General features: G+C 38.0%; 1 protein-coding gene across 3 annotated transcripts; it reads left to right on the top strand.

The window, feature by feature from the left end:
* The first annotated feature begins 11,642 nt into the window (after positions 1 to 11,642).
* On the top strand, positions 11,643 to 21,364 carry LOC113689683 (protein transport protein sft2). 3 transcript variants are annotated; one of them, XM_072050553.1, is made up of 5 exons: positions 11,643 to 11,957; positions 18,088 to 18,355; positions 18,489 to 18,593; positions 20,663 to 20,779; positions 20,991 to 21,364. In XM_072050553.1, exons 1-4 carry the CDS (start codon positions 11,758 to 11,760, stop codon positions 20,771 to 20,773), a joined length of 684 nt encoding a protein of 227 aa, XP_071906654.1. In that variant the 5' UTR covers positions 11,643 to 11,757; the 3' UTR covers positions 20,774 to 20,779; positions 20,991 to 21,364. The 3 variants fall into 3 exon arrangements, with proteins under 3 accessions (XP_071906654.1, XP_071906653.1, XP_027063219.1); XM_072050552.1 differs by having other exon boundaries at positions 20,980 to 21,364; XM_027207418.2 differs by having other exon boundaries at positions 20,663 to 21,185.
* The last annotated feature ends 785 nt before the right edge of the window (positions 21,365 to 22,149 follow it).

Here is a 22,149-nt window from a genome sequence, read left to right as displayed (position 1 = left end):
TGAGAACCCGTAAATTTTCTTATTTTCTAGACTTTATTTTATTTAATTACACGCCTTTTTTGCATTTTCATTATTAGAAAAAATTTTCTAAATAATTTTATGAGTAAATAGGGTTTTTAAAGTATTTTTCTAATATAAGTTAGTTCATGAGATTTTAAGAGTGTATACCGGATGTGGGACCTACTAGTGCGGTAAGCTCAATAAAATTCGGCCAATTAGATTAAGTTTAGTATACCGGGATTAATTTATCAGGTGTTAAGAGATAATTAGAAGTTACCCAAGTGGATGAGAGTTGAAGAGACAAAAGGATAGCTTTGCATTAAAGAAAGTGACAAGTGTCACTTTGTGAGTTGATCTTGGACTTTGACCACTATTCATGACTTTACTAAAATCCCAAAAATTGACCCAAAATCATCTCCATTTCAACCTTCTTTGGTCGGCTCTCTCTAGAAAGAAAAGAAAAGAAACCTTCAACTCTTTTGCTCTCAATCTTGCTCAAGCTTGCAATCCAACCGATTAAACTTGAAATTTCTCCATAAAAACCCTTAGTTTAGTAGTAGTAATGTTGTTGGTGAAGTGGTTTGGAAGAAAGTGATGCTAAGTTGGGTTTGCAAGGCAAGTGACTAAGGAACCTTTCCTTTGATCTTAATAATGTTCAATTAGTGGCTTGTGTGAGTTAAAGAGATGGTTTTAGGTGATATTTCATGACTTTTGGTAGAGATTGGTGAATTTTATATTTATTCAGGATTTTTCTGTTTTTATATGTTTAATATGGGTTGGCCATGGATGATGGCTTGGAATGGTCTAGAATGAAGTTTTGGTGCGAAAATTATAGCTATTTGCGGAAAATTTCCGCTTTGTACGGAAAATTTCAGATTTAGGGTTTATAATTGGGGTTTTTCTAGGGTTGCTATAGAACTCTTAAATTGGCTTTGTATAATGGGTATTGGAACCCTACTAAGGTGTATTGAAAGACTTATGACTTGTAATTGTAATTGTGGTGGTGTTGGATTAATATAATTGATTCTTTTGTAGGTTGGAAATCTGAAATTTTAGGGGTTATGCTGTCCAAATTTTTGGTCCATATGATTTCTTGGAATTGGGTTGCTTAGAGTGTTAATTAGTGACCTTGGGGTTGTCTAAACCCTTAGCATCAAGTGTTCCTTATATTACTTTTAAGTTCTAATGGCTTTATATTAATGATATGTGGTTTGGGTTTATGACTCGTAATTGAGTCTCATTGTACTTTCTTGAATGTTTTAGAGCGTGACAGTGATTCAAGGCACTCATTGGGTGGAAATTTGTGAAACTTCCTTTGTTTGATTGGTGGGTGTACTACTCACATGATTGTTACTTCATGGCTTTCTTATACTTGAAATTTATGACTTGAATGCTTATGTATACGGTTGAATTTGTTTGAGACGAGAGTGTACTTTATCACTCTCGCGCTCTATGGCTTATGTGATTGTTTACTGCATCAATTGAATTCTACTTGAACATACTTGAACTGGTGTCGTTTGGACGAGTATCCAACGACCATTACTGTTATCACTGAACTCAACCTCATTGGTGGTCAACTGAATCGAGCCAGCAAGGGTTTGGTCGAGGAAGTTGACAAGCCATGGGGACTGTTTATATGGAATCATTGAGTATGAGACTCTTGATTCCGGTATACTCGAGTATAACTATTTTAGAACTGTTTGGAGTTTGGGCCCGGTAGGGGTAGGTAAGGTTGAAGGAATTGGAGAAAGTGGGGTCTACGGTTGGTTACTCTTTGTACATTGGCGGAGAGTCAATGAGGCGTGATCAAGAATAACAAGCGGGGAAAAGGGCTCCTGAGAGTCATCTGTATCCTTTTACCAATTTTTATTGATATGTGGTATTAGTTAACTTCTTTATTGAATGAATTTGGATTGATGGGCTCTATACTTATGTGAACTTCGTTGTTCGGGTGACGGTACCTCATTGGGCGAAATCTCACCCTATTACTTTTGTTTTCCTTATAGGGATTTGAACACCTTTTGGAAGGCTATGATATTTTGTTGGCAAGTTGAGCTTGTTTAAATACTCTTTTGTATAGCTCCTCAATGGATGAATCCCTAAGTGTATTTTGATCCAACCTTCTCTTTTGAATTGTAAATTTGGAACCATACTTGTAGAAACGTGTTTGGTCACTTTTGTATGTTATTTTGGCTTGTAAATGTTTGGTTTCATGGTTTATATGGTTTGTTGATGTTTGGTTGGATTTTCGGATAGATTCCGACCGAATTGTGACGTGGCCGTCATTGTTCATGTTCGGCTCCGATTTTTATTTTTTTATTTTGTGATTTCTGTGTTGTTTGAGTGCGCTTTTATTTTCTGGAACGATTTAGATTGTATTTAACTGCCTCGTTAGTCCTGGCGAGAGTTGGGCAGGCAGTCCGCTAACCCCTTTGATACGCCTTAGGGGAAGGTGGAGTTATCACAGGTGGTATCAGAATTTAGGTTAGAAATGACCTAGGCAAGTTTGAAATTTTGTTCCTTAGGACCTGTGAGGGAAGTGTTAAAATACCGTTAAGTGCGATTATGCTTACGTTGTCTAAGATAAGAATCCTTTTGTTATTTTTATAGGTTATGGCAGGGACCAGTGGAGCGGGCGGAGGTGAGTCACCTCAGAGGCGCCCACGAGTCATTGATTACCAGGAGAGGTCGGGAGGTCCGATCTGACTTTGGTATACTGCTAGTCGGACCCATCGTTGTAGGCGTTGCCAATATTACTCTTATGCTGATCACATGGTCGTGGCGGTGCTAGATGAGAGGAGGAGACTTAGGAGTGCAGCTCTAATCCCAACAATGGGAACCCCGGTAATCACGTGGAGAGCGAGGATAGGACTCTCGAGAGATTCCAGAATTTTGCCCCACTGAAGTTTATGGGGGGGCTCGATCCGGACGTGACCGAAAGGTGGTTAAAAAAAATGGTGGACATCTTTGCCACCCTACATTATACGGAAGAGAGGCATGTGACTTTTGCCATCTTTCAACTGGAATGGGCGGCCCGTTCCTGGTGGAACGTTATACTGCAAAAGTGGGAACGGGAACAAACGCCCAGGACCTGGGTGAACTTTATGAGAGAGTTCAACGCCAAATTCTTCCTTCCTCTAATTTAGGAACGGAAGGAAGATGAATTTATTCGATTTCGTCAGGGGGCTCAGTCCGTAGCGGAGTACGAGAGCCAATTCACCCGCTTATCCAAATTTGCCACTGAGCTAATCATGACCGAACAACGACGGATAAGGCGCTTTGTCTAGGGTCTGAATGTGAAAATTCAAAAGGATCTCGCGGTGGTCCAAATTAACGCCTTCAGCGATGCCATAGAGTAGGCGCAACGAGTAGAGAATGCTAGGATACAGGTGAGAAACTTCCAAACTAAAAAATGAGGGTTCCCTGGAAGTAGCTCGGGGCAGGGGGATAAGAGTACCCCTCCCAAGTTTGGACGGGGGAGCCGAAGGTGGAAGGTAGCCGGGCGTAAGTAGAGGGGCTCAGTCAAGAGGTGGCCTAACGAGGAAAGGTTAAAGAGGAGGTTTCCAGAGAGGTTCGGGTTCTGCATCCAGTGGACCCTGTGGGTATTGCGGAAAGCCAAACCACACAGAGGACAACTGCTGGAAGAATGAGGGAAAGTGCCTACGTTGCGGAAGCGCAGGCCAACAGCTCGTTACCTGCCCAGTTTTAAAATAAGATGGAAAGGGAAGTCAACAACCGTCAAAAACCAGTTCTGGACCAGTCAAGGTGGACGGGACAAAATCCAAGGTGTCGGCTCGAGTGTACTCGTTAGAGCCACAACAGGTCCCTATTCCTTCCGAGGTCATAGAAGGTACGATCCCTATATTTTACCGATTTACGAAGGTCTTAGTAGACCTTGGTGCCACCCATTCCTTTGTTAACTCCAGTTTCATGTGTGGTATTGATATAAAACCTACTAATTTACCTTATGATCTAGAAGACAGTACCCCCATGGGGAACCATCGTCTGATTACTAGTATGGTTTACAAGGACTGTGAAGTTTGGGTAGGAGAAAGGAAATTGTTAGGGGATTTGATAAGTCTGTCCATTACGGGGTATGATGTAATCTTAGGCATGGACTGATTAGTCAGGTATAATGCACAACTTGATTGTAAAAGGAAGGTGGTAAAATTTCACATCCCTGGGGAGGCGACCTTAAAGTTAGATATAAGGGGTAGGCTAGTGTCATCTGCCTTGATCTCGGGTATTCGGGTTTGGAAACTATTAAGTAGGGGGACGCAAGGGTTCTTAGCCTTTCTAATTAATATCCCCACCGATAAATTGAAGGTAGAGGATGTGCACATAGTGAAGGAATATCCAGACGTATTCCCTGATGAGTTAGTAGCCCTACTTCCGGAGAGAGAGGTAGAATTTAAAATCGACCTATTACCTGGAACGTTGCCCATCTCAAAAATCCCATATTGGATGGCCCCTGCGGAACTTAAGGAGCTGAAATTGCAGTTACAAGACCTTTTGGAGCGGGAGTTCATTCAAGAGAGTGGGTCTCCTTGGAGAGCCCCTGTGTTGTTCGTAAAGAAAAAGGATGGGAGTTTGCGGATGTGTATAGACTATCGGGGGCTGAATAATGTGATGATTAAAAATAAGTATCCACTGCCCCATATTGATGAGTTATTCGATCAGTTGTAAGGAGCAATAGTCTTCTCGAAATTAGATTTTTGACAGGGGTATTACCAACTGTTGATTAGGAAGGAGGATATCCCGAAAACTGCTTTCAACTCGAGATATGGGCACTACGAATTCGCAGTTATGCCCATTGGACTGACCAATGCCCCTGCCACCTTCATGGACTTAATGCATAGGGTTTTTAAACCCTACCTAGATCGATTTATTGTTATTTTTATTGATGACATCCTGGTTTACTCCAAGACGCGTGAGGAACATGAGCAGCACCTAAGAGTAGTTTTGCAAACCCTAAGAGAGCATTAGTTGAACGCCAAGTTCAGTAAGTGTGAGTTTTGGCTGGAGAAAATTTCTTTCTTAGGGCACTTAATTTCCCAAGAGGGCATCTCGGTTGACCCAACGAAAGTAGAGGCCGTAACTAATTGGAAGATGTCAGAAAATCCCACGGAAATTCGTAGTTTTCTAGGGTTGGCTGGGTACTACCGGCATTTCATTAAAAACTTTTTCAAACTGGTCGGTCCTTTAACCAACCTGATGAAGAAAAATGGTCGGTTCGTGTGGGATGCCAAATGCAAAGCGAGTTTTCGAGAGTTAAAGAAAAAATTAATCATGGCGCCAGTTCTAGCTTTGCCTAATGGAGTAGACGGGTATACCGTTTACACCGACGCGTCGTGGGAAGGTTTGGGATATGGGTTGATGCAAAACCGGAATGTAATATCTTTTGCCTCTAGGAAGTTGAAACCCCATGAGCAAAACTATCCAACCCATGATCTAGAGTGAGCCGCAGTTGTTTTCGTTCTGAAAAAGTGGAGACACTATTTATACGGGGTGACCTTCGATATTTACTCAAACCACAAGAGCCTTAGATACCTCTTCTCGCAAAAGAAATTAAACATAAGGCAGCGATGGTGGATGAAATTTCGGGAGGACTATGACTGCACCATCAACTATCATCCGGGAAAAGCGAACGTGGTAGCCGATACCTTAAGTCGAAAGGGTCAAGTAGCAGGGTTAATGATTAAGGAGTGGGATCTGTTAGAATCAGTTTATGAGTGAAAACCCTGCCTTGGGAGTCATAAGGTGATTTTTGGTAATATTAAGATAACATCCGCTCTACTGGAACGAATTAAAGAAGCACAAAAGAAAGATTCGATGGTAAGAAAGTAGGGAGAGAAAGTGAAGAAAGGGGAATTGACCGACTTCAACTTTAGTCCCGAGGGTGTTTTGAAATACCGAAAATGAGTGGTGGTGCCTAAAGATAAAACGTTAAAGATGGAGATCTTAGAGGAATTTCATCGGTTCAAATATACGATCCATCCGGGTAGTAGTAAGATGTACCAGGACCTAAAGGAGCTTATTGGTGGGATAACATGAAAAAAAAAATTGCTCTATATGTGCAGAAATGTCTCGTTTGCCAACAGGTCAAAGCGGAGTATCAAAAACCATTAGGTTTGTTACAACCTCTTGAGATACCCGAATGAAAATGGGAAAACATCACAATAAACTTCGTTACAGGTTTGCCGCGAACGCAACGAGGACACGATGCCGTGTGGGTGATCATTGATCGGTTAACCAAATCGGCTCATTTATTGCCGGTAAACATGAAATATTCCATGGACAAATTGGCTCAAGTGTACATGGACGAGATCGTAAGGCTACATGGCGTTCTTGTGAGCATCGTTTCAGATAGAGATCCTCGCTTCGTATCTAGGTTTTGGCAGAAGTTTCAGGAGACTCTAGGGACTAAACTCAATCTAAGCACCACCTATCACCCTCAGACGGATGGACAATCGGAGCGAACAATCCAAACTCTTGAGAATATGTTAAGGACCTGCATTCTGGATTTTGGAGGTAATTGGGATCAACATATGACCTTAGTAGAGTTTGCTTACAATAATAGTTATCATTCGTCAATTCAAATGGCTCCATACGAAGCGCTTTATGGGAGGAAGTGCGGTCACCGATCTATTGGGACGAAATCGGCAAGCGGAAAGTGCTAGATCCAACAACTATTTCATGGATGGAGGATTCACGAGAAAAAATTAATATAATACGACAAAGATTCCAAATAGTTCAAAGCTGATAGAAGAGTTACGCGGATAATCGAAGAAAAGATTTGAAATTTGAAGTTGGAGACAACATGTTTCTTAAGGTCACATTATTATGAAGTGTCACGGCGAGTAGAGGAAAGAAACTCCAACCGAGGTTTGTTGGACCTTTCAAGATTTTCCAAAGGGTTGATAAAGTAGCGTATCGGCTAGAACTACCGTCAAGTCTATCCACAATTCACGACGTCTTCCACGTCTCGATGCTTAAGAAGTATTAACCTGGCCCATCTCATATCTTACAATCGGAGGAAATTGAAATAGATGAATCCCTCACCTACGAAGAAAAACCTGTATAGTTGCTTGACCGAAAAGTTAAGGAGCTGAGAAACAAACATATTCCGTTGGTGAAGATATTATGGAGAAACCATGGGGCAGAGGAGGCTACTTGGGAGGTGAAAGAAGAGATGCAAAAGAAATACCCTGAATTGTTCGTGAATCAAGGTGAGAAAATTTCGAAAGCGAAATTTTTTTAAGGGGGAGAGAGTGTGAGAACCCGTAAATTTTCTTATTTTCTAGACTTTATTTTATTTAATTACAAGCCTTTTATGCATTTTCTTTATTAGGAAAAATTTTCTAAATAATTTTATGAGAGGGTTTTCAAAGTATTTTTCCAGTATAAGTTAGTTTATGAGATTTTAAGAGTGTATGCCGGATGTGAGACCTACTAGTGCGGTAAATTCGATAAAATTCGGCCAATTAGATTAAGTTTAGTATACCGAGATTAATTTATCAGGTGTTAAGAGATAATTAGAAGTTACCGAAGTGGATGAGAGTTGAAGAGACAAAAGGATAGCTTTGCATTAAAGAAAGTAACAAGTGTCACTTTGTGAGTTGATCTTGGACTTTGACCACTATTCATGACTTTACTAAAATCCCAAAAATTGACCCAAAATCATCTCCATTTCAAGCTTCTTTGGCTGGCTCTCTCTAGAAAGAAAAGAAAAGAAACCTTCAACTCGTTTGCTCTCAATCTTGCTCAAGCTTGCAATCCAACCGATTAAACTTGAAATTTCTCCATAAAAACCCTTAGTTTAGTAGTAGTAAGGTTGTTGGTGAAGTGGTTTGGAAGAAAGTGGTGCTAAGTTGGGTCTTTTCTTGGGTTTGCAAGGTAAGTGACTAAGGAACATTTCTTTTGATCTTAATAATGTTCAATTAGTGGTTTGTGTGAGTTAAAGAGATGGTTTTAGGTGATATTTCATGACTTTTGGTAGAGATCGGTGAATTTTATATTTATTCAGGATTTTTCTGTTTTTATATGTTTAATATGGGTTGGCCATGGATGATAGTTTGGAATGGTCTAGAATGAAGTTTTGGTGCGTAAATTATAGCTATATGCTGAAAATTTCCGCTTTGTACGGAAAATTTCGGATTTAGGGTTTATAATTGGGGTTTTTCTAGGGTTGCTATAGAACTCTTGAATTAGCTTTGTATAATAGGTATTGGAACCCTTTTAAGGTGTATTGAAAGACTTATGACTTGTAATTGTAATTGTGGTGGTGTTGGATGAATATAATTGATTCTTTTGTAGGTTGGAGATCTAAAATTTTAGGGGTTATGTGTCCAAATTTTTGGTCCATATGATTTCTTGGAATTGGGTTGCTTAGAGTGTTAATTAGTGACCTTGGGGTTATCTAAACCCTTAGCACCAAGTGTTCCTTATATTACTTTCAAGTTCTAATGGTTTTATATTAATGATATGTGTTTTGGGTTTATGACTTGTAATCGAGTCTCATTGTGCTTTCTTGAATGTTTTAGGGCGTGACAGTGATTCAAAACGCTCATTGGGTGGAAATTTGTGAAACTTCCTTTGTTTGATTGGTGAGTGTACTACTCACATGATTGTTACTTCATGGCTTTCTTATACTTGAAATTTATGACTTGAATGCTTATGTATACGGTTGAAATTGTTTGAGACGAGGGTGTACTTTATCGCTCTCGCGCTCTATGGCTTATGTGACTGTTTACTGCATCAATTGAATTCTACGTGAACATACTCGAGTTGGTGTCGTTTGGACGAGTATCCAACGACCATTATTGTTATCACTAAGTTCAACCTCATTGGTGGTCAACTGAATCGAGCCAGCAAGGGCTTGGTCGAGGAAGTTGACAATCCATGGGGACTGTTTATATGGAATCATTGAGTATGAGACTCTTGATTTCAGTATACTCGAGTATTACCGTTTCAGAACTGTTTGGAGTTCGCGCCCAGTAGGGGTAGGTGAGGTGGAAGGAATTGGAGAAAGTGGGGTCTACGGTTGGTTACTCTTTGTACATTGGCGGAGAGTCAATGAGACGTGATCAAGAATAGCAAGCGGGGAAAAGGGCTCCTAAGAGCCGTCTGTATCCTTTTCCCAATTTTTATTGATATGTGGTATTAGTTAACTTCTTTATTGAATGAATTTGAATTGATGGGCTCTATACTTATGTGAACTTCGTTGTTTTGGTGACAGTACCCCATTGGGCGAAAACTCACCCTATTACTTTTGTATTCCTTACAGGGATTTGGACACCTTTTGGAAGATTATGATATTTTGTTGCCGAGTTGAGCTAGTTTAAATACTCTTTTGTATAGCTCCTTAATGGATGAATCCCTAAGTGTATTTTGATCCAACCTTCTCTTTTGAATTGTAAATTTGGAACCGTACTTGTATAAACGTGTTTGGTCACTTTTGTATGTTATTTTGGCTTGTAAATGTTTGGTTTCATGGTTTATATGGTTTGTTGATGTTTGGTTGGATTTTCGGACAGATTCCAGCCAGATTGTGACGTGGCCGTCACTGTTCATGTTCATCTCCCGTTTCCATTTTTTTATTTTGTGATTTCTGCGTCGTTTGAGCGCTCTTTTATTTTCAGGAACGATTTAGATTGTATTTAACTACCTCATTAGTCCTGGCGAGAGTTGGGCAGGCAGTTCGCTAATCCCTTTGGTACCCCTTAGGGGAAGGTGAGGCTATCACAAAATCGGGTCAAACCCGATTTTTGACCTGGTTTGACCGAGTTTTAAATTTTCGGTATTTAGTGTTAACTCGGACCGGATAATTGGCCGGTTTCCGGTTCGACCAGTCAAACCGGCCGATCCGGTCCTAGTTTAAAAACAGAGCTAATTATCTCGTAGCACCTTGTAAAATAATAACCCTTTATACAAAACTTCACCTAGTAATCAAAATTTTATCGCACTTACCGCACTAGCGGGTCCCACGTCCATACTGCACTTCAAATTTAACGTATACTAACTTATACAAAGAAAAATGATTTAAAAGTTTGACTCATTTATAAAAATATTAAGGAAATTAAGGCAATAATTAGGGGATTGTAATGATCCCACATCAGTTAGGGAGGAAGTCCTGGGCTACTTTAATAATCTGTTGTGGTGTCCCCCACCTGACTGAGGCCTTTTGGTGAGGCGTTAGCCGGTTGTGTTGTCCAGCACTGCTAGGAACAAAACCCACGGCCCCACAAGGTGGCTAACTGTGGGATAATATCGGATAGGGTTGTTAGAGTTGGTATCAGAGTCGACTCCCGATCCCGGTGTGCTAGCGAAAACGTTGGGTCCCTTAAGGGGGGTGGATTGTAATGATCCCACATCAGTTAGGGAGGAAGTCTTGGACTGCTTTAATAACCTGTTGTGGTGTCTCCCACCTGACCGATGCCTTTTGGTGAGGTGTTAGTCTGTTGTGTTGTCCAGTACCGCCAGGAACAAAACCCACGGCTCCACGAGGCGGCTAACTGTAGGATAATATTGGCCAAGGATGTTAGAGAAGAAGTCTTAGCTAGTGGCTGAGATTGACATTATAAGATTTAAAAGTTTTGATTTATAATTGGCTCTTTCGTCCTGGATTCCAATCCCCGTCCCCCCCCTCTTGATTTATTAAATCCCACTCTTCCCCTACTAGAAAAAAAAAATTAGAAATCACTTGAAGTTGGACTTGATAGATTTGAAGTGATATCGAGCCACGATTTGAAGTCTTTTTACATCATTTGCTTTCTAACTTTAAGCTATTTTCTCTTGTATTATCCCCAACAATCCCTGTCACCCTCTTTATTTATCAAATTTCACCCTTCCCCCTACTAGAAAAGGGGGAAAAAAAATCAAAGTGACCTGAAGCTAGACTTGGTAGATTCTAAATTTTAGATTTTTAAAAAATTTTTGTTCATATCAAAATATTTAAAGTTTAGAAACAAAGGCTGATGTCAATATCAAAAATACCAATTATTCAATTGTGACCTTAAATCAAGTGAAATAATCAAATGAGAACCGACTTGTATAATGACTTTGCACAATCAGGCGCTTGAGGTGAGTGTAATTTTTCCATGCATAAGGGGAGGTCTCTCTCCACTTTATAGCAAACCTTAGGGATATAAGATTAGATTAATCGTATAATGCACCATCAGTGTGGACATATTTTTACACGCTAGTAGATGTAAATGCATATCTCATACTCTAAATTCGATTGTAAGACTATCATTTTTACATATGTCGCATGCACATAGGTAGTGGGGTAAGATACGATTGAATTATGTGCGATTGAGTATGGTTATTTTGTCTACAATTTGATATACATTTGCAGATGTGATTGTATTTAAAGATTGAGTTGATGTACATGAATAAAATTTATGAGTTCAGCAAATTTATATAAAAGCACACCATATTATATACAGAAAGTATAACAATAGGACAATTGCATCCAAATTTCAATCGTATCTGCCCCATGGCCATGCACGTACACTTGTTACAGGTGTAAAATATCTCACATGCATTAGCTGTTAATCCATGTGAAATTATCTCCAAATAAAAAAAAAAAACCTTTTTGGTTAAGTAAAATACCAAAAGTGCCCTTTTGTGTCCTACAGAATACAGCATAACCGGCGAGAGTTGTTTCCCGGGAAGCGAAGTAGATTTGACATATTAAACCGTTGAGATCTCTGGTCAGAACTCCCTGGGACCAAAGGAGAAGGTGGTCAGAAAACGATGCAGAAAACAGCACAAGCGTGGTTTTCAGGGGGACCAAGCAGCGATCTCCAGAAAGCGCCTTCATCTCTGTTAGCGGATTGGAACGCTTATGCGGCTTCAAGAGAATCCGAGGACGCGGAGTCTTCTTCCGGGTTAGGGTTTGATCTCGAAGCTGCTGTCAGAACGGCCAATGATAAAGTTTCCGGCACTTTTAATGTGTAAGAATCAGGCAGTTACGAATTGAATGAATATTGGATTTCCTGTTTAAACAATCAGTCGATTGTTTTCTGTCATAAAATTGCTTAGCAAAGATTTTGAACTGTAAAAACCATGCTGGCCAATGTGAAGTTACTTAGGAAAGAACATCTGTTTGTAGAATGTGCTTCTTTGAAACTGAATTTGCATCTATTCCAGTAGAATTGGTCCTAGGGATCATGAAATAAGGATTTATGAAGTCTCCGAATACGTAAGAAACATTAAGTGTAATGCTCGATTGAGATTTTAGCGCATCGGCTTGTGTAGAGCAGGTTATTTTGTGAATGTTCTGGTCTTGACTCTTGAAAGACCAATTTTGATTAGGTTTAGCTGGATTTTTGCTATATCATTGTATTTGGGGATCAAAATGTTGATGCAACATATTGGATAGTATGGTGGATGTAAGCCTTGGCTTTGGCTTAATTTGGATCACGTGATGTTTTTCTAGTCTTCTTGTAGTTAGGCAGATATATGACGGACAGTGGAGGTCAAGGAAAAATGCTGGTTGGCTGGGTGAGAAACGTATGTGTCGATCCAGTATCCTTCTCAAACATGCAAAGAGGTCATTTGGAGTTTTTATATCAAGCTAAAATTAAGCAAGTATCGCCTTTCGGATTTTCTTTTAGATGGTTATGTGTTTCACTGAAGTTGCATTGAGGAAGAATGAGCTTACCAGGAGCAAACTTAATGTTCCTTTGGCAGTCTTTTGCAAACCTGCACATTTTATTTGCTGCTGGAGAGTTTTACTTATACTGGGGTCCTCTAAGAGTGCATAAATGTTTTGCTGCGCTTGAAATGCACGTTCTCATGCAAGGATGCAGTGTTTCCCTTAATCATTCTGGTTATCCAAAATTGTCTTGTTAGTTTGCTATGAATGATGATTCAGAGTCACTATGGTGTCTGAAACTGATAGCAGGACACAAAAATTGGTTAAAGTAGAAAAAATTTGACAAATTGCAGTTAATGAATTCACTCCCCACCCCCCCACCCCTTTTGGGGAGGGACCACAGGCTAGATATTATTGTACTCTATTTTAATTAACTAGCTATTGAAAATCCATGGGAGATTGGCTCATTATAATCTTGCTTGAGATCTGCTTGTTACCAAAACAACTGAATCTGGGTTCCATTGGTATGTTATTCTGAGACAGTGCTAAAAACCTTGTCAGTTTGAACTTATGTGTTTGATAGTCTAGAAGTGATTAGCTTCTCTTATGCAGTTAACAATTGCTGAAGCCTAATGACCGTCTTTAATGTGAAGTTGCTTAACATCGTGTGCCAGCTTATTGCAAAATATGCTTCACAAAAAGATAAGTGTCAAGCATTATATTCAACAAAGCTGCATTAAGTTGACTAATAGCATTGGCCTTTTGAGTTTCAAATATAAATGTTTTTAAAACATTCAATGGATCTGTCTTTAATGCATGATCCTGTGTAGACTCGATAAGTGTATGATTTTCTTTTAGAATTTGAGAGACCTCTATGAATGAGTCTCAGGTGGAATAGGGGCTTTAGAATACAATTTGGAGAATGCAAATATTAACCTAACATGTTGAAGTCCGTGTTGGTGGATATCAGCGACGGATTAGCTAGATCAAATATGATAATTTGTAATCATCTCAATTTATTTTGTTATTTGGTGGATAGGATTTTAATTGAAAATGTACAGAGGAAACTGGATGGACAGATGAGACCATAAAGGGGATAGCCAGTGTGGTAGCAAAAACTTCTGAATGGTACTCAGCTTTTTCATGATGCATGTTTCCAGTATCATTTCCTTTGTTGTCAGAAAGTTGATTTTTTGCCTGAAGTTTGCAACACTTGATCCAATAAAACGGAAAAATGCCTGATGCATATCACAAGTATTGGAAGCTAGGACTAGCATCTCTTTTCTCGCCATTTGGGTGAAGAATCCTTATTGGGAAGAGGAACAGATAAAACACGTTGAGAACCACCAAAGTTTACTTCAGAGGATAGAAAATGTTAAGAAAATTCACTGTTCTTATGGTGTATCTATTGGATACTCAAAGATGAGAGCTAGCTTCTTTACAATCATGTATAATGTATGCCCAGAAAACAAAACTAATCATGGCATGTGTATATGATTTGCTGAACAAGGATCCAAGGCAAACAGATATATTTGGAAGCGTCTCCTTTTGGTTAAGGAAATATGCATTGAAGACATAACTTGGCTTTAAACATGAATTGAAAACATAATTTGGGGTAGGCACGACCATCCGCTTTTATGTGCATTCAACCTGGCTTTGCATAAGTAACTTTTTCTACTTGTAAAATTTGTTATAGAGAATTATTCTTATTTGATATCGTGACTTCATGGTCTCCAGTCATGTGGTTTTCTCATTCAAATCTCAATTAAATTAGAGACTGTTGATGAGCTCAAAAGCAATAATTAGTTATTGAGACTTGTAGGCAGCCTTTTAAAGAGCATGCTGAAGCCTTTTATCATATGAAAAATTAATGTGCTCTCTTTGCATTGGCAAATAGGAATAGGGAAAACTCAGTCTGTTAGTACATATTTCATTATGTCCAAAACCCTTCTGGTACATTGAATTGAGGTTTCGGGATTAGATATTAACTGCAACCTAAATAAGCTGAAGCTGGGGAGTACTCCTCTTGGTGCCCTTATGGGGACCTCTATTTTTGCAGATGCTTATGTGGCTTGAGCCAAGTAGCAAATGCTTTTAATGAGCTTGCTTGGACGTTGTTGTTATTTTTTTTTTGAATATTTTTTCGACCCTACTTCAGAGTTCCATTCTCAGTGGGTGGCCACCTATGGCTGCATTTAGGCTCCCTTGGTGTCAGTATGTATTTTCTATTTTTGAGAGTGGTGTTTATACTGAAAAAGTTTTCCTTCAATCTTGCAAAGTATTTAATATTTTGTTATGTTGGACTTTATCAAACTGTTGAGACCCCTTGGTGCAAGGTATCAAAGAGATATTGATTAAGTGCTTTTCAGGGACAACTCTTATGTTCTTTAGCTCCGATTATTGTTTGAAATTTACTATGGAGGACAGGAAATTTTATATACCTTTTGAAAAGTTTCGGTAATTGCTTGCATGTTCTTTAAACTTATTAAAATGTCCCACTTTTCCAATTAAACTATGCTTAGTTTCATTTTGTTATGATATTTGTGATGCAACCATCTAACCCTGTTAACTTGGATGGACTTCAATAGTTTAAGGTCATGTTAGTGGGCATCATTGTTAAAACCACCATACATTATTTTGTTTCTTCTTTCTCTTTCTCCTTTTCCTGGTCTTTTGCTTTGCTTTCTTCTTTCCTTCCCTCTCAATAGACCTCTCCAACCAGAATGCTGTTGTCATGACCTAAAGCTGGCTTTCACGCATTTGCCATCCACAACTGCTGGCCATAAACTTTTTGGGTGATGGACACATTTCCCAACTCTTTTGTGGCATAGATTTTATTTCCTGGGGGGGGGGGCGGTTAGAACTACCACAAAGTGATCTTTTTTGCATCATATAATCATGGTTAGCTGCATATCCGATACTGCACTGCCCTTTATCTAAGTTCCAATAAATCAGCACGACTCTCACATCTCTCTTTAACCTTAAGAATACAAAACAACCTACAATTGATCCTTTTACTACAGGGCATCAAAAGAATGAAAGCCAAAAACTTAGAAGTTTTGCCAACTTAGAATAAAACCTTCATATTCCAATGCTAAATCATATGGTCTATGTACACCAGTAGGCTTCCTTGATTGGGAATCTCTCTTGATCTTGTATGTTTTCTGCAGAAACCAAATTTCACAATATGCTGGTGGGATATAGCAAGGGATTATGCAATGGTCTTCATGGTTACATCGTTTGGAAATCATGTGTGTTGCAGGCAAGTGGTTATGAGTGTCTTGTGGGCTGCAGGAGGCAGTATTGAGGGCCTAATGGTGTTGGTGTGGAGAATATGGAGAAGGTTGAAGGAGGAGCAACAGAAAGAAAAGTATGAAAAAACAAAAAAAAAAACAAAAAACAAAAAGAGAAAGCAAAAATGGAAACAGAATAAGATAAAGAAAACATTAAAACTGACATACAAACCCAATAGAGTGTTGATAATCTCAAATGTGGGTCCTATGTTAGTGCTATTTGAAGGAGCATCTTGATGGAATGTCTAAAATGTCCATGTGACATCCATGTTTTAACATTCAGATACCAAAACGAAATTAAAAGTAGTTGGGATGGCAAGATGAGACTCTTGAAGAGTTTGATGATCTCCATGCACTTTGCCTGAAATTTTTCTAGTGGTGGTTTTATGAGATCTTGTGCATTGCAGAAGATGTCTTCTTTTGGTTCAGGTCCACCTTTTCATGCAAAGAGGCAGTCATATTAATAAGGGATTTGGTTTTCTAAAATTTTTTTGAGTTTTATGCTGATGATCAATTATATGATCTCGGCTGAATCATATCATGATCAGAGAATGATAAGAAACTAGTGCTATGAATTACCATCATTTTTCATGGCTCAGTCTTTCTTTATTTTGAGATTGGCTTGTATAATACTGCCTGAGAGTTACCATACCTAAACAAGCCTATTGTATGGGATTGTCATTTTTCTGAAGCCAGGTTTATCTTTTATTTTATTTTTAAAAATATTTTCAGGCTTAAATTCACTAACTTCTACATTTGATAACATATGGGATCCCCAACTTAACTTGGATTATCAGCTCCATTCAGTGCTCACTTGGAATGTTATTTGGCATGATGAAATAAGCATGGTATCATTAAGGAGACATGAAGGTATAGCTCTGCAATCTAGTGTCCCGAGTCAGATGAGGAGTAACATTTTTTAGGGATGGTACTTTACACAAATAAAAGCAGATCAGGAATGTATGGTTTGTAAAGTTCTATAACACCGGAAAAAAAAGTTGACTGTAAGGAAACTGGCGACACTTTAGCAAAGATGTAATCCAAGCAAGAAATTAGTGTTCAGGTTCTGAAGATACTACATAACTTGTTAAACTGAAAGGAACATGACAAGTTGGAAGAGCTGAGGAGAAGCATTATGGAAAGAACAACCAGAAATTCCTATGGTTTTGAAAGCTATAGCATTCATAAATGACAATACAAAGGAAAGGTCCTTCATGCAGTTCTCCACTATTTACTTCTTCGGTTTGGCTTTTTTTCTATAGCTACTAGGATACCTCATTAAGAGGTAAGCAGCCAAAACAACAATTAATCTCTTAAATTTTAGTTGTTTGTTCCAGGTTAAACTCACAGGATGTTGTCAAGTGTCTGAAGATGGAACTCATAAAACACCCATTAGAGGTTCTTGTAAAATCGAAGTATTGTTGCAAGTTTAGGAAGCTTGCCTAATTTTAATCTTTTTGAAAGGTAATGCGAAGAATTACGGCTTGACTTCTGGCGTATGTGTTTTCTTTGTTGTGTCTCATTGAAGTAGATTTCATGGAAAATCTACTTTATAATATCTTAACTGTTCTAACACTCAGGGTTTTCAATTTTTGTGCATAGGACAGAAGCAAGTTCTCAAATTGTAGATTTGACACTTCTGTAGCATGCCACTTGTTAAACATAGCTTATTACACATAAAATGGTTTGGGAGAACTATCCTCACATGCTTGCCCCACCGATTGGAATACTTGAACTCTATTTTGAAGCTTGTTAACTGGCTTAGCTTGAACAACATATTGTTTGGTTTGGTCCAAATTTTTATGCCATTACCACTGGATGTTTCTCATGTTAACACTGTATGTAATTTGTACATTTCTAGTCATCTTTTATGTGCCTATCGGAAAGTATTATAATGTTTTCGGAATTATCTTTCAGGTATTATCATGCTATGCATTTCATAGATATCCCCAGCTTCTTAGTCTAAGGGATTCTTTTTCCAATAACTATAACTCTTCAATAAACAGAATTTAGATTTCTTTTGCATAACCAAATGTTTTGGCCGTAATTTCTCTGATTGCTTGTTTGTTTATACTTAGATTACTTACAGTCCTTGTTTTTGCTTGAATAAGAAACTTTACGTGCTACTTGTTCGAAGTATATCTTTTTTAATTTTTTATTATTATCTTATCCAAATTCTGTTCTGTCTTACAGCGTATCGAAGGGAGTGAGGGATCTGCCAGGGAATTTCCAATCTGCCACAAGTAGTGTCCCTTCTGGAAAATCTCTCTTGTACTTCGGCATCTTGCTTGCTTCTGGTGTGTTCTTCATTATAATAGCATTCTCCATTTTCCTTCCTGTTATGGTGATAGCACCCCAAAAGTTTGCTCTATGCTTCACAATTGGCTGTGCCTTTATCATTGGCTCGTTCTTTGCCCTTAAAGGTCCAAAAGATCAGCTTGGACACATGTCATCAAAAGAGGTATTTTTGTGAAACTGGAAACCTATCTGGTCTAAAAAATTTATGTTATGCTGGCTCGATGAATGCTGGCTTGATTAATGGTATTTAGTTGGTGCTGTACTCTGATCCTGTACTACTTTCTGTACTTCTCCAGAGACTACCTTTTACTTTGGGATTTATAGGCAGCACCGTGGGAACGATATATGTTTCTATGGTGCTTCACAGCTATATTCTCTCTGTTTTCTTCTCTTTGTTACAGGTATGGAATCCTCTCCTTTCTCTATGTACAGTAACTGCATCATTAAGCAATAAAGACCATGGGAATTATTTAAATGGAGATGCAGAAGTTCTACCATTCTTCCTTGTGCATTCACAATTATCATAGAACTTCTACCTTACCTTCTTTCCAAACTATGCATCAACTCAAAACGTTAGTAGTAGTTTATGAATAATGCCTGATGTAAAAGATGAATGTTAGGGGTACAACTCGTCATACGCAGACTACAGCCATTGTGCACATAAGAATTTGTCTTGGTACTGTTGGATGAAAATCTAGAGAAAGGGAATGGATCAAGGAAACCAGAGTACCAATTAGGTACAATCACAAGCCTGAGAGCTGCGGGAGCGGAAGATAAAAGGAGACTATGAATATAATGAGTAGTGTCTATGTGCATTTTTAAAATCTTTTTGTGCATTAAAAACATGGTAACTGGTGTCTTTGTGACTTTAGGTGAAAAAGGAGATGATGAATAGGAGCAGAGGGGTATTTGCATCTTTATAGCCTTTAACTGCATTAGAGATATCAAATGGGGTCTTTGTAACTTCAGATCGAAGAGTTTAAGCCAACTTCCGTGTTATACAGTTGAAGACTATATTAAGCTATATCCTTATGCTATTCGCATGACTTGACTGTTTTAGAACACATTTCAGGAAATATTTTCTTTTTAATTAACAGATCTAATTTGGTTTGATGGATTCACCTCTATGATATTCATTTAAAATAACATAATTAGGGGCCAATCCACCTTTCAGTTTTAGGGAGTTAAAAAAGAGCTGCTGTTTGGGGTTGTGTTAAGGTGTTACTCTTAAGAATGTTAAAAATATTTTTTGACTACTGGATAAATAAATGTAATAAAGCACGACAAACTGGAGATTTATCTAGGATTATTACCTAGAAATATTCTCATTGATTTTTTTTTTTAAATATTTTTTGACTACTGGATAAATAAATGTAATAAAGCATGACAAACTGGAGATTTATCTAGGATTATTACCTAGAAATATTCTCATTGATTTTTTTTTTTAACTATCTAGGGAAGAAATCAATGAGAATATTTCTGGGCAATAATCCTAGATAGATCTCCTCTTTGTCCTTATTACGTTTGCTTATCCAGTAGTACAAAATACTTTTAACATTTTAAGAGCAGCACCTTAACACAAAAAGGGGTTGCTTCCCCATGATGATAGATATTTAGGTTTGTGGTTGCCCTTCTAACTGCTTTACCAATAAAGCTTAAATGGTTCCTACGTTGTAAAAATAAATTATTCTCATTAAATTTGGTAATTACCAATGAATGCACTAGCTACCTTGGGTATTCAGGGTCCATGTGAATTTGATGTAGAATTAAGATCCTTAAATGGGGACATGACAAAACAGTGAAAGCAAAAGGCACCTGGATTGTTTGTGCAGCTACACACTATGCTGTATATGTTTGGTGAGAGGCTTGCTGCAAGCAAGCTAGATCACTGTAAAACACGGCTCTATGTAAGACGATGGTTGGGTTGGAGGATTTTCTGTGTGATTATATTCATATATATTTTAGAGTATACTTATTTTGTCATGTTGATGTAAAGCTGTTTCGTTTTCCTTTTTTGCCCCCTTGTTCTTTGGTTGTGTGCAGCTTTTACATTCTAATTTTATCTACTTTGGCCTCTTTGCCTATTGCCAAATCTTGAACATGGAAATGATGACTGTAGTTAAGAGGGATGAGATTTTCTATTTTACAGGTTAGTCAAGTGCCTTCGTAGAGGTGCCACAGATGATTATGGTTGGCTTGTGACCTTTCTCATTCACCCACACTCATCATATAGAGTTTGGTTTTCACCCCTCAATAAAACAATTAGTCAAAGCAAAAAAGTAAACGGCTGTATTATCGTTGTTTATACATATAGTAGGCAAATACTGACACATTACTTCTTTGTGTTACCAAAAGGGAAACAAGTGAGAGTGGTAGATAATGCGTATGATATGCTATAACAACGTAACATCAGATTTAGCTTTTGGAGTAAGAGCCTGACTTAAAACACTTGATTGGTTTAATTCTGTAGGTGATTGCACTATCGCACTATGCGATTTCTTACTTTCCTGGTGGATCGGCTGGACTAAAGTTTCTTTTCTCAACGCTTACCTCTTCTCTGCTAAGATGTTTTGGAAGGTGATATCAGGTTCTTGTTTATCCGTACATCTACATCATCATTTGCAGAAGTGTAGCTAGTCTGATGACGAATCTGACATCTTTAAATTCAAGGATGCTGCCATTGCGTGTGTTGTATTGTTCATCACAAAGTTTTTATTGTGCCCTTTAAATTCTTAATTTTATGTGTATATTTTTTAATCCCATTTTGGTGTATATACTGATTTCAAGTGATGGAATAGTCTTGCTTTGTTTGGAGCGGCAAAAAAGAATTTGAAAGAGAAAGAGGCCAAAGGATGGAGATTGTCAATTGAGTTGGCGCCTGCTATATTTTAGTGACCAGCATGATGTGAACACGCTTTCTGACATCCATTAGAACATGTAATAGACAATGAAAGCGGACTAAATAACAAATGTATCTGGTAATATTTCTCTTAGGATAATTTTTTATATATGCTGAATGTATGTATAAGCGGATGTAGATGCATACCACGTGATCCAATTTTAAATTTAAAATTCATTTTTTGCATGGGTGGTATACATCTACATTTGTTAGTGTAGAAAATTCACTGCACTGATTAGTGAATAAAAACTTAATCCTTTCTTTTAGGATAAATTTTTTTTTATATATTATCAGTGTATGCACGAGCAGATATAGATGCATGTTATGTAATCGAATTTATATTTGAAATTTACTTTTTGTGTAGGTGGTACACATCTATATCTTTTAGTGTAAAAAAATTCACTACACTGATAGTGAATAAAAATTTAATCTTTTCTCTTAAGGTAATTTTTCTATTTTGGAACCTAAAGTTGAGATAAGGGCAATTTTTTGGTACTAGATAAGATTTTAAACATTAATGGAGGGTTCCTAATCCTATTGCATCCACTTGACGTTTGATTTCAAATGTTTATGGTTATAACAAGGATTAATCTTTGGGTCTCGGGAAGTTGGATGGGCAAAGATGCTTTTTTTTTTTGTTTTTTCTAATATCTAAAAACTTTCCTTTTTAATTACACCAATGCATTAATTGGCATATTGCTGACAATTACCAGTATTGTCAAATTTGTTTGACTTGAAACAAACTATATATTCTCAAATTCTCCAATAAATTCATTATATATTGAGAAGAAGGTAACATCCGTAAGACAAAGGATAACGGAAGGAGAAAATACTAATCAAGAGCGTCACAAAACCATGCAACCGATCTCGATACCTATATAACGAATAGTTGTAGAGAATTTATGTAATCATGTTAGAAGATCCTACTGACTCACTCATGTGAGTCCAATGACAACGTTGCAAACTCGTCTAGCTAAATTTTCATCAGGACATGCTCTTGGACCACACCCAAATGGCATAAACACGAATCCCTCTCTTTGGACTTCCGAGTTTATAAA

Source organism: Coffea arabica, chromosome 5c (assembly GCF_036785885.1).
Source record: "Coffea arabica cultivar ET-39 chromosome 5c, Coffea Arabica ET-39 HiFi, whole genome shotgun sequence".
NCBI classification, from domain to species: Eukaryota; Viridiplantae; Streptophyta; class Magnoliopsida; order Gentianales; family Rubiaceae; genus Coffea; species Coffea arabica.
The sequence above is the reverse complement of the archived record's forward strand: the minus strand, read 5'-3'. Positions and strand labels throughout refer to the sequence as shown.

Excerpts from the sequence above, each read along its gene's own strand:
- LOC113689683 (XM_072050553.1), top strand. The coding sequence starts at position 11,758 with ATGCAGAAAACAGCACAAGCGTGGTTTTCAGGGGGACCAAGCAGCGAT. Across the intron at positions 18,356-18,488 it reads GACACATGTCATCAAAAGAG|AGACTACCTTTTACTTTGGG; the intron begins GTATTTTTGTGA and ends GTACTTCTCCAG. Across the intron at positions 18,594-20,662 it reads TTTTCTTCTCTTTGTTACAG|GTGATTGCACTATCGCACTA; the intron begins GTATGGAATCCT and ends TTAATTCTGTAG.